Here is an 18,698-nt window from a genome sequence, read left to right on the forward strand (position 1 = left end):
ATGCTATGATAGCTACTAGACCAGACATTGCATTTGCAGTGGGAGTTATTAGCTAGTATATGGCTAATCTAGGAAAGAGGCATTGGGAGGCAGTTAAGTGCATCATGAGGTACATGAAGGGTACCTAGGAGATGTGCATCTGCTTTGGTAAAGGAGACATGCGTGTACTTGGGTACACAGATTCAGACTATGCAGGGCATGTGGATAGTAGGAGATCCACTTCTGGTTATGTGTTCACCTTTGCAGGTGGTGCAGTGTCATGGATGTCTCGTGCACAGAAGTGTGTTGCCTTGTCTACCACAGAGGCTGAGTATGTTGCAGCCACAGAGGGTTGCAAGGAGGCTATATGGCTTGATCGGCTAGTGGGAGATTTGGGTATTCATATAGGTGTACCGACATTGCATAGTGATTCCATGAGTGCCATTCAGCTAGCACGAAATCCGGTCTTTCATGCAAAGACCAAACACATTGAGGTCAGGTACCATGTCATCAGGGAGGTACTTGAGGACAAGCGCATAGAGCTTGTCAAGGTTCATACAGATGATAACCCTATAGATATGCTGACGAAGAGTCTACCTAGTCAACGGTTTGAGTATTGTCGTGTATTGATGGGCATTGGATAGTATGCTCACTGGTTGTTCTCCCTTAAAGGCACATTGTCCTTTAAGTGGGAGGTTGTGGGGGTTAAAGGTCATTGTGCCTTCCCCGGTGATGTACTATACTCAAACACATATATAAATAAATGAAAAAGAAGATTAGGGTGTTCTGCACCCACCAAAACTTGTGTGGCTCTCTGTTTCTCTCTCTCCCTCTTCCATTCTTGCTTCCGTTGAGAGCATTTTCAAGGTATGCCTAGAGTAAGGGAGCAATAGCCCTTGGGTTGGCCATTGGCTAAGGCTGGTGGGTCTGGTTGGAGCCAGCAAATCAGGCCTGGAGATGGGCTGGCGAGGGGGGCTGAATCCCTAGAACAAAGGCTGCAAAAGGGCCTAGAGAAGACCCTTATATAGGGCCATGGTTGGGTTGGTAGGGGCAGCCGACCAGGTCGGTTTTAGGGTAGACAGAAAGTCAGCCATTTAGGGGTCTACCAATCAGTTTTTGCAGCAAGCCTTGGGGCCTATAAAAGGGGAGGCCCTAGGCCTCATAAATCATTCAACAGCTCAGCCATCAGAGGAGTAGCACAAATAGCTACACTCACACCCTCAAGCATACATCCAGGAGATAGAGGAGACTAGGAGTTGCTGCAGACAGAGTTCATCTACGACTTGGCTATCCTCTAGGGCAGCAAGGTGTTTGGATCTTTGGATGGAAAGTCTACTGACGCTCAAGGTGGAGCATGTGGGCTCAAGTCTAGAGATAGCCAGCAAATAGGAGAAGTACCTTATGGTAAGATCAGAGAGGGTATGCATAGTGGAAGACTAATAGAATAGCCCAGGAGCTCACACAGTGTGGTGGGGGGTGTGGAATCACAAACTTCTTAACTTAAGTGCATAAAATAGATGTGTAGACTCATCAATAGACAATGAACCAGTCAGATAGAGAAACCACCAAAATAATATATTTCCATCCAAAGCTATGGACACAATACAAAAGAGATAGATCTAGAGTCCCACCAATGGTGTGGTCTGTTGGGTCATTTCTTATAGATCCGTGGGTCAAGAAACCCCTTTGCTTTGGATTCTTGCCAGAGAAGAAGAAGACGGGGGCCAACTGTGTCCCAAAAAATTTGGTAAAATTCAATTGGGAGACCATCTTCACTAGGGGTTTTGCCTTTTGCCAGAGAGGTGACTGCACCTTTTAATTCCTCAAGGGAGAGATCCTTGTCCAAGAAAACGGATCGAAACATTGAACCATCTTCCTCTTGACCATCCTGCATTTTTCTCTCGCTCTACTTTTTTTCATAGTGCGGATCTCTGGGTCCCCTAGTATTCTCTAAAAGTGCTCTACGATAATCTACCCTATCTCTTTCGGATCATGAATTAGGTGGTCCTCGTGTCAAGTAGAATTAATTGATTCCTGAGCCTATTTTTTCCAAAGGCAGCGAAACATATCTTCATTGGGCCTATCGCATTTTCGTGCCCACCATTCTCGTGTAGATTTTGGATTGTGCTGCCTCAATGACCGCTTCTACTCTCAACTTGTCTCTGAAAGCTTTCAGCCTTTCCTGTCCCTGGGATGACTCATCCTCCTCCAAGTGCTTGATTTGTTCTTCAAGTCGATTGCATCTATCAGATCTAGCAATATATGCATGCTTTTTTATGGCTTTAAGAAAAATGCATGTTATTTCTATAGCCCTGATCCATTTTTGGGTGACACTAGCTGTGCCCTCAAAAACTTTTTCCCAAATTCTGATTATCTTTTGTTGTACATATGGTAAGCAAAAGAAAAATGGATTAGCTTTGATTTTATCCAGAGAAATCAGGACTGGTTTATGGTCAGAGAAGGGAAGAGAAACAAGGGCTTCACTCTTGTAGCATAAGCTGAATCTACAATGTCTCTTGAAAAGTAAGCCTATCTATCCTTGTTGTCCTGTGCAAAATACTAGATTGGTCGTACATCCAAGTGAAGGACGTGTCTGTCAATGATATTAATAAGCACAACAGTTCTTTGAGAGCATTCCATGAAGACAATTTCCCGCCCCTTATAGTGTTTCCTATTCCGTTCCATCTGTCTCTACGAGATTCTACCATATTAAAGTTGCCTAGAAGAATATTATTGTTTTGCCAAAGAAGGGCCCTTTCCCTTGTGGAGTTACGGGCGTAGATAGAAAAAAATTGACAATTTAGATGAGGATGGAAAAAGTCAACTCCTATCCTGAAAGTTTCAAAAATGGGTAGAGGGTGCGTGATTGCCTGGGTGAGATGAGCTGCTATCCCCAGAACTGCTCCACCTCTCCCTGCTTCATGGTTACCACTATCTTTTGTCATCTATCTGATAGAGCTACGAGTGAAGCTTAGCCCCTGACCCTTTTTTAAGAACCCCATTATGAGGAGAAGCCATGGTGTGAGCACTGGACATTGGTAGGATCCTAGTTTTCACACTAGATGAGGTCTCATGGTGACCGTTTGATGGTTAGGAGATGGTATAAGGAACGACATAGTCCTCGGTGGGGACAATGCCCCCCAACAAAGGGGTTCAAGGCCTATGGATAGGCCTCAGCCCACAATGGTATGCCTTTCATTGCATGCGCGCGAGCATTCGCATGTGACTTTTCTTACACACGTGTGACCAATGGTTGGTGGTCAATAGTCTTTGTCCAGTGGAGAAATTCAAGCAAAATGTGCCACCATCATCACATCTAGTCACACAATGTGCTAAGTCAATATGCATGCCACCGCCAGCCCATCAATGTGGTGGAATTGCCAATTGGTCTACAATGAAGGGCTATATAAGGAGGCCACTTCTCAAGCCTCAACATCGAATGCCAATACCCCCACCTCAAGTCCTTCTCCATCCAAAGTCTATCTATATCACCATTGAAGCTCGACTAGAGAGCACACAGGTGGACAGTACCATCAGTTGTATCTAATACGAAAATTTTATTCAGCTCTATTGTGTATATTCTTTGGTTATTGTACTATCATTGTTATCAAACGATCTCTCTACTACATCGTATTTGTATAGATATTGCTATGGATGAGGATCCCTTTCTCACCTCTTTCAATGAACTACTTGACCTACTTTTATTACATGCCTTTGGATTTCTATGACTATCATGTCTTCCTTTTATAGACATTTTATTTTGTACCAGATTTTGGTGTACTTAGCTTCCATTTTTTAGATAATAAAATGATTTTACAATAGATATTTGTTTTCTCTACCATCAATTTTAACATATGTTGTAACGTCTTGAAGTTATCATTCCTTTCCATCATTCAAATTAGATTGTAATGTCTTGCAATTTCTATCATTCCTCTGCATCATTCAATTTATGTTGTAATGTCTTACAACTGCTATCATTCAAGTTATGTTTTGCATCATCCAGGTTATGTTGTAATGTCTTGAATGATGCTACACTCATAATGTTCTTTTGAAATGGGTTTTTTTAGAGTTTTGTATGATGAACACATGCCACTAGTTATATGTTTTGACAATTGCATGTTGCACATAACTAGCCATAGCTATATATTTAAAGAAAGAAAAACTTACTAAACTCACAATATGTCAAAATCCCCAGATCTCATGGTTCCATCCCTCAAACTTAGGAATTCTTATTCCATTCCTAATACAATCTAGCAACTAAAAAAGACTCCAAATTCATAATATTACATTTGTCAAGTACAATACTCCTTGCCCACTTCTCATTATGATGTTAGGTCAAATGTAGAATAAAAGAGGCAACATACCCTAGTAGCCTTAATGATTGAAATTTTAGATAAATTCGTGATAAATTCCAACAAATATATAAGAATTTAGAGTCACAATCTTACATTATTCAAACAAAATCCCCAAGGGACCATTCTAGAGTTAAGCCTTAAAACCACTCATTCATCACGTTCAAGGTCAACTACATACATATTTACAAGAAGACTGGTGAAGGCAGCATGTCCTAGTAGCCTTATTGTCCAAAAAGTCAAAAATAACCCTTGGTTTCTGAAACGTTGCAAGCTACCATAACTATACTCAATATAGCTAATCATCATTAGTTCATTGCTAAATTCAACCTTAGATATCACAACTTCATCCTTGAAAGTAGAGTTTTATTAAGTTTGTAGATCAGGGTTAGAGTGCAAAGACTATCCTCTAGTCATTATCCACATCGCCTTGGCAAAAATGTAAATACTAGAGTCGTTAATCAACTGGAAATTCCATCCACCTGCTAGGTACTTCATCAACCTATTAATCCCTATCTCTTACTTCTTCTCTTGAGAGAGATCAGCGCAAAGCTTGGGGGGTGCACTACTTAGAAATCCTATGTATCATGTTCGTCCAAGGGGTATTTACAATTTTCTTCCTAATACAACCACTTATAATTTCCCCCCAATAAAACCACCCTTCTGTCCTTATGAATGAATGGATATTTTCCCTCAAGTTGAATTTAAAAATAGTTAGTATTATTGTAATACTGTTAACTTTTTTTGTAAAGTTGAATTTAAAAAACCCTCCTTTTGAATGCATGTGACACACTAATATTTTGTGAGGTGAACCCCTCGAGGATCAAGGTTAGTGTCCCATTTTCTCTAAGTTCATAGAAATGTAGATAGCAAACAAGCTTGATGAAGTGGAACTAATTAGCACATGACAAATACAACATATGGATAGTATGTCCCTTGCAAGTAGTCTCATGCCAAGCAATACAAACAAATCAATAACACAACCCTTGTGTAACGTCTTATCTCCACACAGAGCTCAAAATATTGATGACTGCTCTATCTTCATTTTTCCAACACATTCCAAATTGAAGGGCTAGCCAATCAATACATTACCATGTTTAAAACATTTTTTCATAAACAAAGAAAATGAGCCCCTCATGTGTAATATCTGCATGGCAAGTAGGGGATCTTTTAATCCCTTAGTATAAGAAGAGTACATCATACTTCCCCTCAAATTGTGAAACTCTACAACAAGGTATATCTCTTTGAGCTCCATCATCTGCATCATTTCCACATTGTGGTTCTGTCAAAGTTTTGTCACTCCACGCCTTCTTTTAGCTCTATCACTAACCACATTTTACTGGCACGATTTGATCATCGAGTATACTGTTTGACTCACACATTGTGTTTTGTTCGATTGTTTGATGCTTCTCTATGTTTCTATGTTCTCTTTAGGATCGAGCAGACTTCAAGATGTGGACCATGCGTACAAAAGATAATTAAAACAATCTATAATAGTGTCATGTAGATTCAACCATTTTTAGTAAAAATTTATTGCTCCTATAGGTTCAGACAAAGTTCCTCATAAGAATCGCTCGAACTTTGGGCTCGCTCGAATGCAGTCGCTCGATGTTTTGACTTACCCAAGTTCGTATGGTAGAAGAGGATATATACAAGACTGCTTTTAGAACTCAAACAGGACATTATGAGTTCTTAGTTATGCCTTTTGGGCTAACTAATGCTCCAGCTACTTTTAGTAGAATGATGAACCGAATCTTTCTTAAACACCAAGATCGTGTGATAGTATTTTTCGATGATATTTTGGTGTTTAGCAAAGATGTTGAGGAGCATAAGGAACATCTGAAGCTAGTCTTTTCACTCTTGAAAGAAAATCAATTGTACATAAATCCTAAAAAGAGCAGTTTCTTTCAAGATCAGATAGAGTATTTGGGTCACATTGTATCGGTCGATGGGATTCAAGTGAATCCAAAGAAGATTAAGTGCATAGTCACATGGCCTAAACCTTGAGATATACATGAATTAAGATCATTCTTGGGATTGTAGAGCTTTTACAGAAAGTTTGTCAAGAATTTTGCATACATTGCACATCCATTGACAAACCTTCTTAGAAAAGCTAAGCATTTCTTATGGACTGAATGAAAAAGAAGATTAGGGTGTTCTGCACCCACCAAAAACTTGTGTGGCTCTTTGTTTCTCTCTCTCCTTCTTCCGTTCTTGCTTTCGTTGAGAGCACTCTCAGTCAAGAGGTAGAAACATAATCCGTGCATGTGCCTGCGCATCCCACATCAGACATGTAAGCTTATGATTTGAGGCTAGAGGTAGCTACATGCCAAAGGGAGGAGTCTAGCTAGCATGCAAGATGATGTGTCTTTGTGCCAAACGGCATCAAAAAATAAGCTCCAGGGTTGATGTGCTTAGCCTTTCAACAAGTGGAAAAAATTTGGCCTCCAGGATTAGTGATTTTGCATATGCAACCTTCTTTCAAATTGGGATGTCCTTGGCTGCCATGTCCTCCATTGCATCCACATTACTCACTATGAAGGAAGACTAGGAATAGATTATAGGAGAAAGTATAGTAGCATTGTGCTCCATGTTGATGGGAGCTATCAAGATAGAACAAATCCTCATCACTCAAGCACTTTGTTATGGTTCTTATCCTCAACTCCCCCATCGCTCCATGTATGTCCATAAACCTATGCAAATCCAACCATGCAAGTTTATCCCATTAAGTTAATAAATTTGGCCTTCCCTTCAAAATTTCATGATCAGAATGCTGCTGGCAGAAAGTCATTTGTGGATGTTGAGGTGAGGGAGGAGGAAAAAGATACGAGAGTAGAGATAGAAATGAGTCTGGGTCAAATTCTTCAAATTTTACACACGATGAAAGGTGACATCTTTGTGATTCTTGGGTCCCTTGATTATTGGGTGCTTCATCCATGGCACTTTGTGTCCTAGGGGGTGTTCTTGCTAAAAGCTACTCGAGACAGATGTATATACACAACTGACATATTTATATAAACCCTCATTTTTGAAAAAATAAAAATAAAAATTAAACTCATCCCAACCCTTGGGAATAAAGACCTACTTCTTGTATCCGGATTATTTGTTAAATTAACTTAACTTTATTGTAATTTTGTATAGGAATCATGGAGCACAACAACACTCGGGAAATAAAGGATGCGAAGAGAAATGTCTTGATGCATTGCACATTTGAGCCCATAGATGGTCACCAATTTTCTTTTTCTTGAAATGAGCTAGCTAGAGAGGCATATCAATTGGGAAGAATATATTGGCAGACATTCTTGCAAGTCTCTTAATTCCATTATTATACTGCAACCATATGTATCTTCAAGCGTGACCATAAATATCTCATTGAGTTTGAAAGACTTAATCATGACATTTATGTAATGTGAAAAATTACCTCCACCTCTGAGATGTTGATGAAAGCAAGAATAATATGGAAAAATTTTAGTGCTCCCACAACCACTCTTCAAAGAGCTACCTCAAAAGCACAAGTGCAAAATCTTGTCCATTTCTACACATGCTTGAGTGTAGTTGTACCAAGGGCAAAGAAAGAAAGAACAGAGCTCATTACCGGTTTAAGGTTATAAGGGATAGGTATCAGGACTATACAAGTATACTCTTTCATCCTAATGAAGTTTTTGAGGATATAAAAAGTGTATGTGTGTTGCATGTGAGAAAGTAGAGATCATGTGTGAGGCCCCACATTATTTGCAGAAAAGGCTAGGAAGACTTTAAAAAAAGAGGTGATAGCTCAAATGTGGAGGCTGCTCGGAAACTTGCCAGACAACTATGTAACTACAGAAGCAAAGCAAATTTTGAACAAGGAATGGTTTTCTCGGAAAAAAATAAAGATCATTGCCTAGAGGAGTGCATAAACTTGCAACTCAAGCATGATGCAATAAAGAGCACAATAGAACATTTGCTCATAGAGACAACTTCCCAATCAATTAATGCCATATTGACATGAATGTTGTGAAGCAAATGGCAGCATGTTTACCATCACCTAAACACAAGACGTGGGCACATACGTGGATGAGGATGCAGGATCAATCCCAAGAAATTACTTTAGCCATGAGAAAAGAAATTTCAAAAAATGTGCATGCATATGTAGAGAGACTCATAAATGAGCACAGGGTAAAAATAGAAAAAGAACTCGATGAGTGCGTCCAATCCAAAATGGAGGTAACTTCAGAATCTGGAAAGGTTGGGAGTATAAGGGTGTTTCATGGAAGGACTTTTTGCCGAATGATACAATATGGAATAGGCCGCAACTTTTCTTTGCCGATGAAACATCTTGTAGTGATATTTGCTACCTTATTGACACAATATTGCACACCACCATTGGTACAATGGGAATGTGCAATATTGTAATATTTTTCAGAATGAAGAAATGGAAGAAATTCTTTTGACCTTTGAAAGACTATGGTAGGGAAATTAAGGTATACACCATGATCACTCTCTAGACAACAATGTAAGAGGGAATGGCAATAGATTGCAATGGATGTTGCAAGAGTAGAAACTCCCTAGATGTATCCATTGCCAGCCAAATTTCTATGAAAGACCATTCAAAAGTGACGACCTATTAATCAGTATGATGGAATTTTTATTGCCACCATGATGGGAGGTCACATTGTGTCACATGGGATATATGTTTGAAGCTCTTCTCAAGAAAGCATAATCTGTAAATATTATTGAGAAGAAAGCTTACATGGAATACTTTGAAGTGCAACCTCATTTGACAATGAAGTTTGAGAAAGGATATAAGGACGTAATTGAAAAAGATATGGAAGAGGATGTTGATATAGACGAGGATGCATCTCTTGACACTAAGGTGCAAAAAGAGTTGCCAACTCAAGAGAGTCATTTTTTTGAGCCCACCATGACTCCAACAAAGGAGAGTCATCATTTCAAGTATTTGGAAACCTCTCCTCAAGGGTGACTTACACTTGAGACTATGCAGCAAAGGGGAAGCTCATGTGATGTCAGGTTTTTTGTTTGACATCTTAAGACTTTTTCATTTGGTGAGGAAGAGATTTCAATCCTCTCCAACCCCAAGAAGAGCTCAATTACAAACTAGTATTGGTCATCCTAGGTTTGATACAAACTATTCCTTGGCTTGATAATTTTGTATTTTTCTTGAGTATAATAAGCTAATATTTGTTTATTTTTGGTGTAGCATGATTATATCACAACTTCTTGTATCTATACAAAATCAAGAGTACTTACCAGTAAAGAAAGGAACTTCAAGGATGTTCTCAATTGGTTTCAACCTATAAAGTTCGAGGAGGCATGACTTATCCTTCTGTCATATTGTGAGAAGTAGGTAGGACCCTAACAACGCATGATTATTTTTGCACTTGGGCTGGAAAGATTGTCTCAAAAGATAAATTTTCTTAATTATGTGAAACAATAATTATTCTTGTACAGCTCACATTGGAGTTTGCTAGTTGTGGACATGCAAAACAAAGATGTTTTCTTTTTCAATTCAATGGAAGGCTAACATGGCTCTGTGGAACAATAAGTGCACACAGAATGTGTTGTTACTTTCAAAATTGTGTATCATGTGCAATGCACACATTTAGTTCTATTATATGTTTTGATTGACGGGTCAATTGACAAGATGATGGATGCTATTGACTTATTTACAGAGCAGAAAGGTGAGTTGGCAAAAAACATGGCGTTCTCTATATGCGGAGCAGAGTAGGAAAGGGATAGTCAAAGTTGTGGTTGGAGAGTTTGCTACAACTACGTCTTGTGCCTCAAGCAAATAGTTGGATTGAGGAGACATGGATTTACATGCATTCATGGTGCATACCATAAAACAATTAATGTCCAAGAACCTGGGATTGACACTAAGAAGAAAATTCCGCAAGAACCTCTCTCTCTCTCTCTTATCTCCAAGCCCTAGTGTGATAGTTGTAGAGGATATCATGCCACTAGTAAATTAAAATGAGTTTTAGTTAAATTGAGAATATAATGGATTTTATTTCTTGTAACTATTAAAACGTGTTTGTTAACACCATCAAAGACTTTGAGATTTTATGAGCGGCTCTTAGTTTTAAGTGTTATGGTTTTTATTGAAATGATTATCAAGTGTTACTAGAATTTAGAGCAGTGTTATTATAAATAAATTTTATGTAATATTGTCTCTTCTTTTGTAATTTTACTTGTAATTCCTTTAAAACAATGTTCTAAAATTGACTTGAAATTGAGAGTTTTTCAAGTTTCTTAGATGATGGTTTTTTAATTTAGAGGATTCTAAATTTATTTAAGTTTTCTTCAAAAGTAAGTATAAAAATTGTTTTGGAGAGTGCACCAGTCTGAAATTAATGAAATACATGATAAATGTATATGATCATGCGGAATCCATGTATCACAATTTGCAATTCCATCTCCCATATACAAGTAGTGGTAGGAATCAAGAGAAGCCACCCCAAATCATACAATATCACCACACTAAGACCAAGAACTACCTTAAGCATTTCATTAATCCACACCTTTCAACCAACCCTCCCCACTGCCATGCCACTGGGCATGTCCAAAAGAATGACATTTGAACTATAAGAGGTGTTAATCCGTTTCTTCATTCTTCCATCATGGCCCACATGCAGCAACAAGAAATCAAACATTGCCACAACATCAACACAAACCAATGAAGTCCTAACTAGTGTACATAGGATTTCTTAGTAGTGCACCTAGGATTTCTTAGTAATGCACACCTTGATCCTTGCCTTGATCTCTCTTGGGAGAAAAAGAAAGTGATAGGGAATAATGTGATTGATGAAGTGGATGGTATTTCCAATTAATTAATGGCTCTAGTTTTTGCATCTTTTTGGTAGGGCGACATAGATATCGATTGGCGGAGAGTTTTTTGCACTCCTACCATGATCTATAGGATTTATGGAACTCTAATTTCAAGGAAGGATCTGTGATATCTGAGGTCAATTGTATCACGGAAGCAATGATTATTTGCTCTATTGAGTATAGGTTGTGGTAGCTTGCACTGTCCAAGATACCCAAGGGTTATTCTCTTTTTTCGATGAATAAGGCTACTAGGACATATTGCCTTCTTCATTCTTCTTGTAAATATGTATACACTTGACCCTGAACATAATGAATGAGTGGTTGGAGAGACTTAATACCAAAATGGTCTCTTAGGGATTCTATTTGAATCATGTAAGATTGTGAATCCAAATTCTTATGTAGTTGTTGGATTTTGTCTGAAATTTTAATCATTAGGGCTACTAGGGCATGCTGTCTCCTTCATTTTACAATTTACCTAGAACATGATCAATGAGCAGATGGCAACAATTACATTGAAAAGGTCCTTTCAAAATTCTTTGGAAAATTTATCGTTGTAAATCTGGAGTCTTTGTAGTTGTTGGATTTTATTAGGAATGGAATAATAATTCTTGACTTTGAGGGATGGAACCATGAGATATGAGGCTAGGGGTTTTGACATTTTGTCAATTTTGTGTGTATGTGAATTTAGCAATTTTTTCATCCTTTAAATGTATAGCTAGCTATGTGAGACATGCAATTTGAAAACATATAACTAGTGGCTATGTGTCCATCACACAAAACTTGAAAAAATCTCATTTCAAAAGAACACGCATGAATTTAAGGTTTTCCTCATGTATGTGCATCATTCAAGACATTAAAACATAATTTGAACGATGCAAAACATAAATTGAGTGATAGTTGCAAGATATTACAACATAACTTGAATGATGCAAAACATTACAGCATAACTTGAATGATGCAAGGGAATGATAGTTGCTTCAAGTCGTTACAACATAACTTAAAATTGATGGAAGAGAAAATGAAGTTCTATTGATTCTCCCAAAAATAAAAGCCAGGTACACCAAAATATGGGCCAAAATAAAATATCTATAAAAGGAAGACACGATAGTCATAGAAAACCAAAGTAATGTAATGAAAGTAGGTTGAGTAGTTCATTGATGGATGTGAGAAAGGGCTACTCCTTTGTAGCAATATCATCCACATAAATACAACAATTTCTCCTCCTCTTTGATGCTCCCTTTCTTACATTTTTCACACCATGCATAATCATGTGCCTAGCCATAGTCTTTGCTGTGCAATGCACTATTGTAATTGTCATTTTGTACTAGTTCTCCTATTCAAAGCTGATATATAATTCCAATGAAGAAAATCAATATCACTTACCAAAAGTCAACATCCACAATGGGCTCTTCAAACTCAAGAACCTCTTAAGGTAGGTTGAAGAAGACTCACAATGACCTTCTTTTACTATACATTTAGAGAGACCATTTATAAAATCAAACCATTTTTATACCTTAACCAAGCTCATACCTTGTTTCCTATCATTACGTGAGCAAAGCTCAATTGCTAGCATTATATCATTTCCTATAATTACATAAGCAAATCTCAAATTTCCTGTCATTACATAAGCAAATCCCAAATGTTAGCATCAAAGTCGACCATGACAACTCATCTTCATGTCTCAATATCCAATTTATCACTTGTTGGTCAAAATCCATGCCCATAACATGTACACATGCCTTTCATCAATGGACACACTTGCTCCAGTAACCATATCCAAAACAACTCCACCCGCCTTGGAAAATGTGAAAAAGAGGAACTACAAAAACAAATTGCTTTTCTTTGAACTTCCTCTCAATGGGCTCTTGCCATCTGTCTTCATTCTGATTTTGGAAGCAGATGGTTCCAAACATTGCTCTTTAGAGAAAACAATTATTTTCCACTTGTGTAGCTCTTTCTTCATACAATTCTTTGGTGCAGTAATCTTGGGACACAAAACGTATAAATCAAGAGCCATCTTATAAACTAGCATGTAAAAGGAACTTAGAGAGGATCACTCAAAATAAAAACCCAAATTCCTTAGTAGCATACAAATGAGAAGCACAGGGGAAATACTTGCACCTTAAGATGCTAGGGTTGGGCAGAAGGGAGGTGGTGCAACCCAAAAATCAGTTGTGTGCTATAGAGAAGAGCTATTTCATGAAATTTTGGCTCACATGGAGCCCACTTTGACCCAACAATTGCAACAACAAATTATATTGGAAGCAAAGTGAGTCGTGTAGAGGTAAACTCATATTTATGGTTCTTATGAGAGTTGTTTAGAATGTAGCCTTAATGTTTGTTTCTGTGGTAACATTGGACTTGGGTGTAGGCTATTGTTTCATCTTTTTGCTAGTGGAAAGATACAATACATGCCTAGGTTTAATGAAATGCTTGAGGTAGTGCTTGATCCTAGTGTGGCGATGTTACTCTTGATTTCTTCCACTACCTATAGATGGGAGACGGAGTTGCTGATTATGAGACATGAATTCCATGTGCATGATCATAAACATTGGCATGCACGTTGGAATGTGTGGTCCAATGAAATGCTTGAGGTAGTGCTTGGTCTTAGTGTGGCGATGTTTGATGACTCACGATGGCTACTCTTGATTTCTTCCAGTACCCATAAATGGGAGACATAGTTTCCAATTAAGAGACATGGATTCCATGTGTGCGATCGTATATATACATTTGTGTGATTCTTTCAGGAGGAGACTTGATGGTAAGGAAGGTAAGGAATCCTTATCCTGAATAGTACTATTAATTTGGATAAGTTTATGCAGAGTGCATTATTTGTTTGGAAGACTCTCTTGTATAAAAGGTAATTTTAACTTTTCAACCCTTTTCTTCATGGTATTTTAGGCAATTCTTGACACAATTGTGGACACCTAAAGAACTACAAACTATGAGGGAAGCTCCTATTTCGAAATTTTCTAAACTATGGAGAGGAAGCATGTTCCCCCCACCTCACCCCTTCATCCCTCTCACTTCATGTGCTATTGCCTCCTTCTTCTTCATTCTTTCCACCCCTTTTTTCCCCTATTATGATGATATGTGTGCTTTTAATGCATGGATGAGTGCAATTGATGGAATCTAATGTTCAATTTTTACTCATCAAACCTTTCACTTTAATAAATTTACTCACTAAAGTTGGGTTGCACACAACTAGCTTTTGGAAAACCCCCAAAGTACCAAAATGTGTGCATTTAATGCATGGATGAGTGCAATTGATGGAATCTAACGTTCAATTTTTACTCATCAAACCTTTCGCTTTAATAAATTTACTCATTAAAGTTGGGTTGCACACAACTAGTTTTTGGAAAACCCCCAAAATACCGAAATAAACACAATGCCTATTTGAAAGTGTCAAGGCCCAAAATGAACACAATGCCTAGATGTATGTGCTATTGTGGCCTTGAAGATATAGAGCCCACTTTGAAACCTACCTCAAGCCTTAGAGCCCACTTAGTAAACATAGGTGTGGAGCTAACTTTGAAACCTAGCTCAAGCCATAAAGACCACCAAAATCCAAACAACCTCATGAGCTTTTGATCTTGCTAGGAGTTTAAGGGATGAGTGCTATTTTAAACACCTGGTTTTCATTTTGGAAAACCAAAGGATCTTTAATTTGGCATGTTCGTCCTGAGAAATTAATAGGTTTTATTTTAGAAGAGTGAGTAGGAGAGCAAGTTTTCTTACCGACAATCGATTGATGCATGAATCATGATTTTGCATCCTTACCGATCATGAATCATGATTGGAGGGATCATGCATCAATCATGATTGCAAGAATAGAGTTGTCTTCGATAGACTGCAAGGCGGAAGACTGCCTATTGAAAATGTCATAGCAGAGATTAAGAGGGTGGTAGCAGGAAGCATGATGCTTATAGAGTTCTAGTTGCATTTGCCTTTCTATAAAGGCAGTCAGATTTTTTATTCTATTGTACATATTTGACTTTCTTTTCTTTTAATACAATTTTGAATCCTGCAAAAAAAAAACATCCATATCCATAGTGGCGTGATGAGTTCCTAAACATTATTATTATTTTGTTGCCTTCTTTTTTGTGCACGACCAAGTACGAGGGACATGGTGGAGGCCTATGCTGACACAGGCAACACGCATCCATGCCGAGGGGAATCGACCAATTACGAGGGACATGGTGGAGGCCTATGGTGACACAGGCAGCACGCATCTATGCCGAGGGGAATCGAATGGAGGCAGCCGCGGCGTGGTGGGCAAACGTCCAAACCAAATGAGGTGAGGTCCTATGGGTAAAACCACGAGGCTCTTGGAAGGGGTTTAGGGTCCAAAGAAACCAAACCGTCATATATTGTTGTTGTTGTTGTTGTTGTTGTTGTTGCAGGAGGTGGTTGGGGAGCATTTCACGTCCCAATCTGCCATTTCGTCATCTCAGTCAAGAGCGTCATGCTTTTGATGAAATGGGTTCTTTTAGGAAATGCTTAGCAGCTCGGGGGCTGCAGATTTTCCAGCCTCCCAGTGGATTGGCGGGACGTGGTTCCATTCTAGAATGCTGCAGCCGTAGAAGGCATTTCGGAACCACACAGCGCGTCAACACTCTTGCCTATGAGGAGCTCGAACCGGACGAATCAACCCATTTGCCCGAAGATATCAGCTGTCAGCCCCAGAGTGGCATAACCCTCCCTTGGGCTCGTGGCTTTGGTTCTGTGCGTCCCAGGAGTAAGCGCAGACAACAAAGTAATAAGAGATGGAGACCTCTGAGCCTGCCTTTGGCCGATCGCCCTGTGGAGATTGAACAGATGTGTGCTGTCGTACGGGAAAAGGCTGGAGCAGCTGGTTTAGAATGCGCTCTTGATCAGCTCGAAATCAGAGTCACTCCATTTCATGTCAGTCAGGTTCTGAAAACCATCGAAGATGTCGATACTGCCCTCAGCTTTTTTCATTGGGCTGGTGGGCAGAAGGACTATAGTCATAATGTCGTTACATATACAGGTCTTATCAAAATTTTGGCCCAGGCAAGGGAATTTATCAAAATTTGGAAACTCATAACGGATATGAAGGGAGAAGGATTTCAGCTAGAGGATGGTCCATTTAACATGCTCATCAAGAGCTATGGTGAGGTGGGAATGGTCTTTGACGCTGTTCGGACACTCCGGGAAATGTCAGATTATGGTGTTTCTCCTTCCGTGTACTCCTACAACACGCTGCTTAGTGCTCTTATGAGGGCACAGAAGCTAACTGCAGCCATGGCAATATACGAGGAAATGTTGTCCCTTCCCTCCCTTGCGAATGAATTTGCTTTCAACATGATGATCGGTGGATTTTGTGAAGCAGGCCGTCTGCAGGATGCTCTTAAGATAGCAGGAGACATGAAAGAGAGAAAACTAAAGATGGGTGTTGTAACGTGGACAACTTTGATCAATGGCTTCTCTAGAGCAGGCAATCTCGTAAAAGCTTGTGAACTTTTCAATAAGATGAAGGACAATGGCCTTCCGCCAAATGTTATCACCTACAGTGCTTTAATAAATGGTCTTTGCAGAGCAGGAAAGGTGGATGAAGCCTGTGCGCATTTAGACAGCATGAGAGCTGAGAAATGTGCTCCCAACAGTGTCACGTATGCAATCTTGATCGATGGGTTTTGCAAGGCTGACCGAATAGATGATGGCCTGAAGCTCCTGAATACACTTCTAGCAGAGGGAGTGAAAGTGAACCAAGTTGTTTATCGGATTTTGGTGGAAGGTTTCAGCAAATTGGAAAGGATGGATGAAGCTTGTGCAATGTGGGAAAAAATGATAGATAGTGGTGGCGTGCCAAATGTTGTATCTTATGGTGTGTTGATCCATGGGTTATGCAAGGTGGGTAAAGTTCAGGAGGCTTACAGATACTTCAATGACATGAAGGAGAAGAAATGTGGGCCTAATGCTGCAGCTTACAACATCATGATTGACGGTCTTTCTAGGGCAGGATGCAGTGAGGAAGCCCAACAGCTTTTCTCAAACATGGTGGCAGAAGGGTATGCACCTACTTCTGCCGGCTGTACCTCGCTCATGAATTGCCTATGCAATGTAGGTTCTTTGGATAGTGCTATGAAGGCCATAGACGCCATGATTAATGCAAAGTGTCAAGTGTCAGGGTTTGCCTTCAGAGTGCTCATCAAGGGTCTATGTGATGCTAGCAGAGTGGATTGTGCGTGCAAAATACTAGATCGAATGCTAGAGCAGGGTCTCCCTCCTGAATCTGTATCTTACAACCTTATGATCAATGGGCTGTGTAAAGCTGGCAATGTAGACAAGGCTTTGGAATATTTTTCAGGTATGGTAGAAAAGGGGTGTGCTCCTGATTCTTACACATACAGACCATTGTTCTACAGCCTGTGCAAGGCAAGAAGACTAGATACAGCTTTGGAGGTTTTCCATGACATGAAAGACAGGGGTGTTCTGCCGGATCCAGTTATATTCACGACTTTGGTTGCTGGCTGTTGCAAGATGAACAAGGTAGCTGAGGCATGTGACCTTTTCTTGACCATGGTGACAGACAATTTTGAGCCCAATGATATAAATTATAATGCGCTATTTTCTAGGCCTGCAGAGGCCAAATCAGGCGATGATGACGAAATAAATTTGAAACTGTACATGCCATTATTGCACAACTTACAGCAATCTGGCAAAGTCACAGCTGCTTGCAGCCTGTGGGAAAAGATTTTGGAAAAAGGGTTGTTTAGGTGGATTGCGCATCCTTGGCACCAGCGGCCTCATGCACAAGGGTCTATGCAGAGCATTGGATTGCCATAAAGTTCCACCCCCTTCAAAAGTTTTCGGACATGACAGTCAGTCTGGTGATTGTTTTTCGAATGGTTCAAGGTGAGTGCACACCCACTGTGGCAAAGTGTGGATATGCCCATTTTATGTAATTCATGACATACTGTCTCTACGGTAATTGAGCAAGAGAATGAAAACAATTTTATTTATCTGGGCCATATGGACGTTTAGTCATTCCTAAGAAGTGCCTTGATCAAATTAAATGAACATAATTAGGCTCGTGTCCAAAGGCTCTCTGGTCTCATTTGAGTATCCTGGGACCTACATCCAATCTTTGTGCATATTGGAACAGAGGTTCTGATTGTCTCTGTTGAGCTTAGAAAGTGTAAAACGTTGAAATATTTTTCTGGATACAATGGGCATCAAATAAACTCCAAAATCACAAGATATACAATATGGGGTGACTATCAATGCCCTCTCAGATCAATGCTGAAAGGAACCTCGATATTAGCGTTGAGGAACTGATAAATACGAATTTTTGAAAATAGGTTGTGCCTGTGTGATTTGGAAAATTTGGATGCAAGTATTGGAAGTTAATGTCAAAATCGATGGTGTTTTGTTTGCCCGATTTTTTGAAGCTCTGGGCCAATCTCTGTAATCTCCAGCTAGGCATAGTGCATATCTGTTGTAGATGTCACTGTCTCGAAGATGGCATTGGTCTGAAGTGGCATCATAACAAACTCGGTTTGAAGTGGAGAGAGA

The 18,698-nt window shown here is 39.4% G+C and overlaps 1 protein-coding gene across 1 annotated transcript; it reads left to right on the forward strand.

Moving 5' to 3' along the window:
- Positions 1 to 15,305: 15,305 nt before the first annotated feature.
- On the forward strand, positions 15,306 to 18,434 carry LOC147880255 (uncharacterized). Its single transcript, XM_087370722.1, has 2 exons — positions 15,306 to 15,456; positions 15,563 to 18,434. Exons 1-2 carry the CDS (start codon positions 15,356 to 15,358, stop codon positions 17,967 to 17,969), a joined length of 2,508 nt encoding a protein of 835 aa, XP_087226848.1. The 5' UTR covers positions 15,306 to 15,355; the 3' UTR covers positions 17,970 to 18,434.
- The last annotated feature ends 264 nt before the right edge of the window (positions 18,435 to 18,698 follow it).

The sequence above is a fragment of the Dipteris shenzhenensis genome, chromosome 32 (genome assembly GCF_047967505.1).
Source record: "Dipteris shenzhenensis isolate YYH24624 ecotype China chromosome 32, Dip_SZ_1.0, whole genome shotgun sequence".
Taxonomy (NCBI): Eukaryota; Viridiplantae; Streptophyta; class Polypodiopsida; order Gleicheniales; family Dipteridaceae; genus Dipteris; species Dipteris shenzhenensis.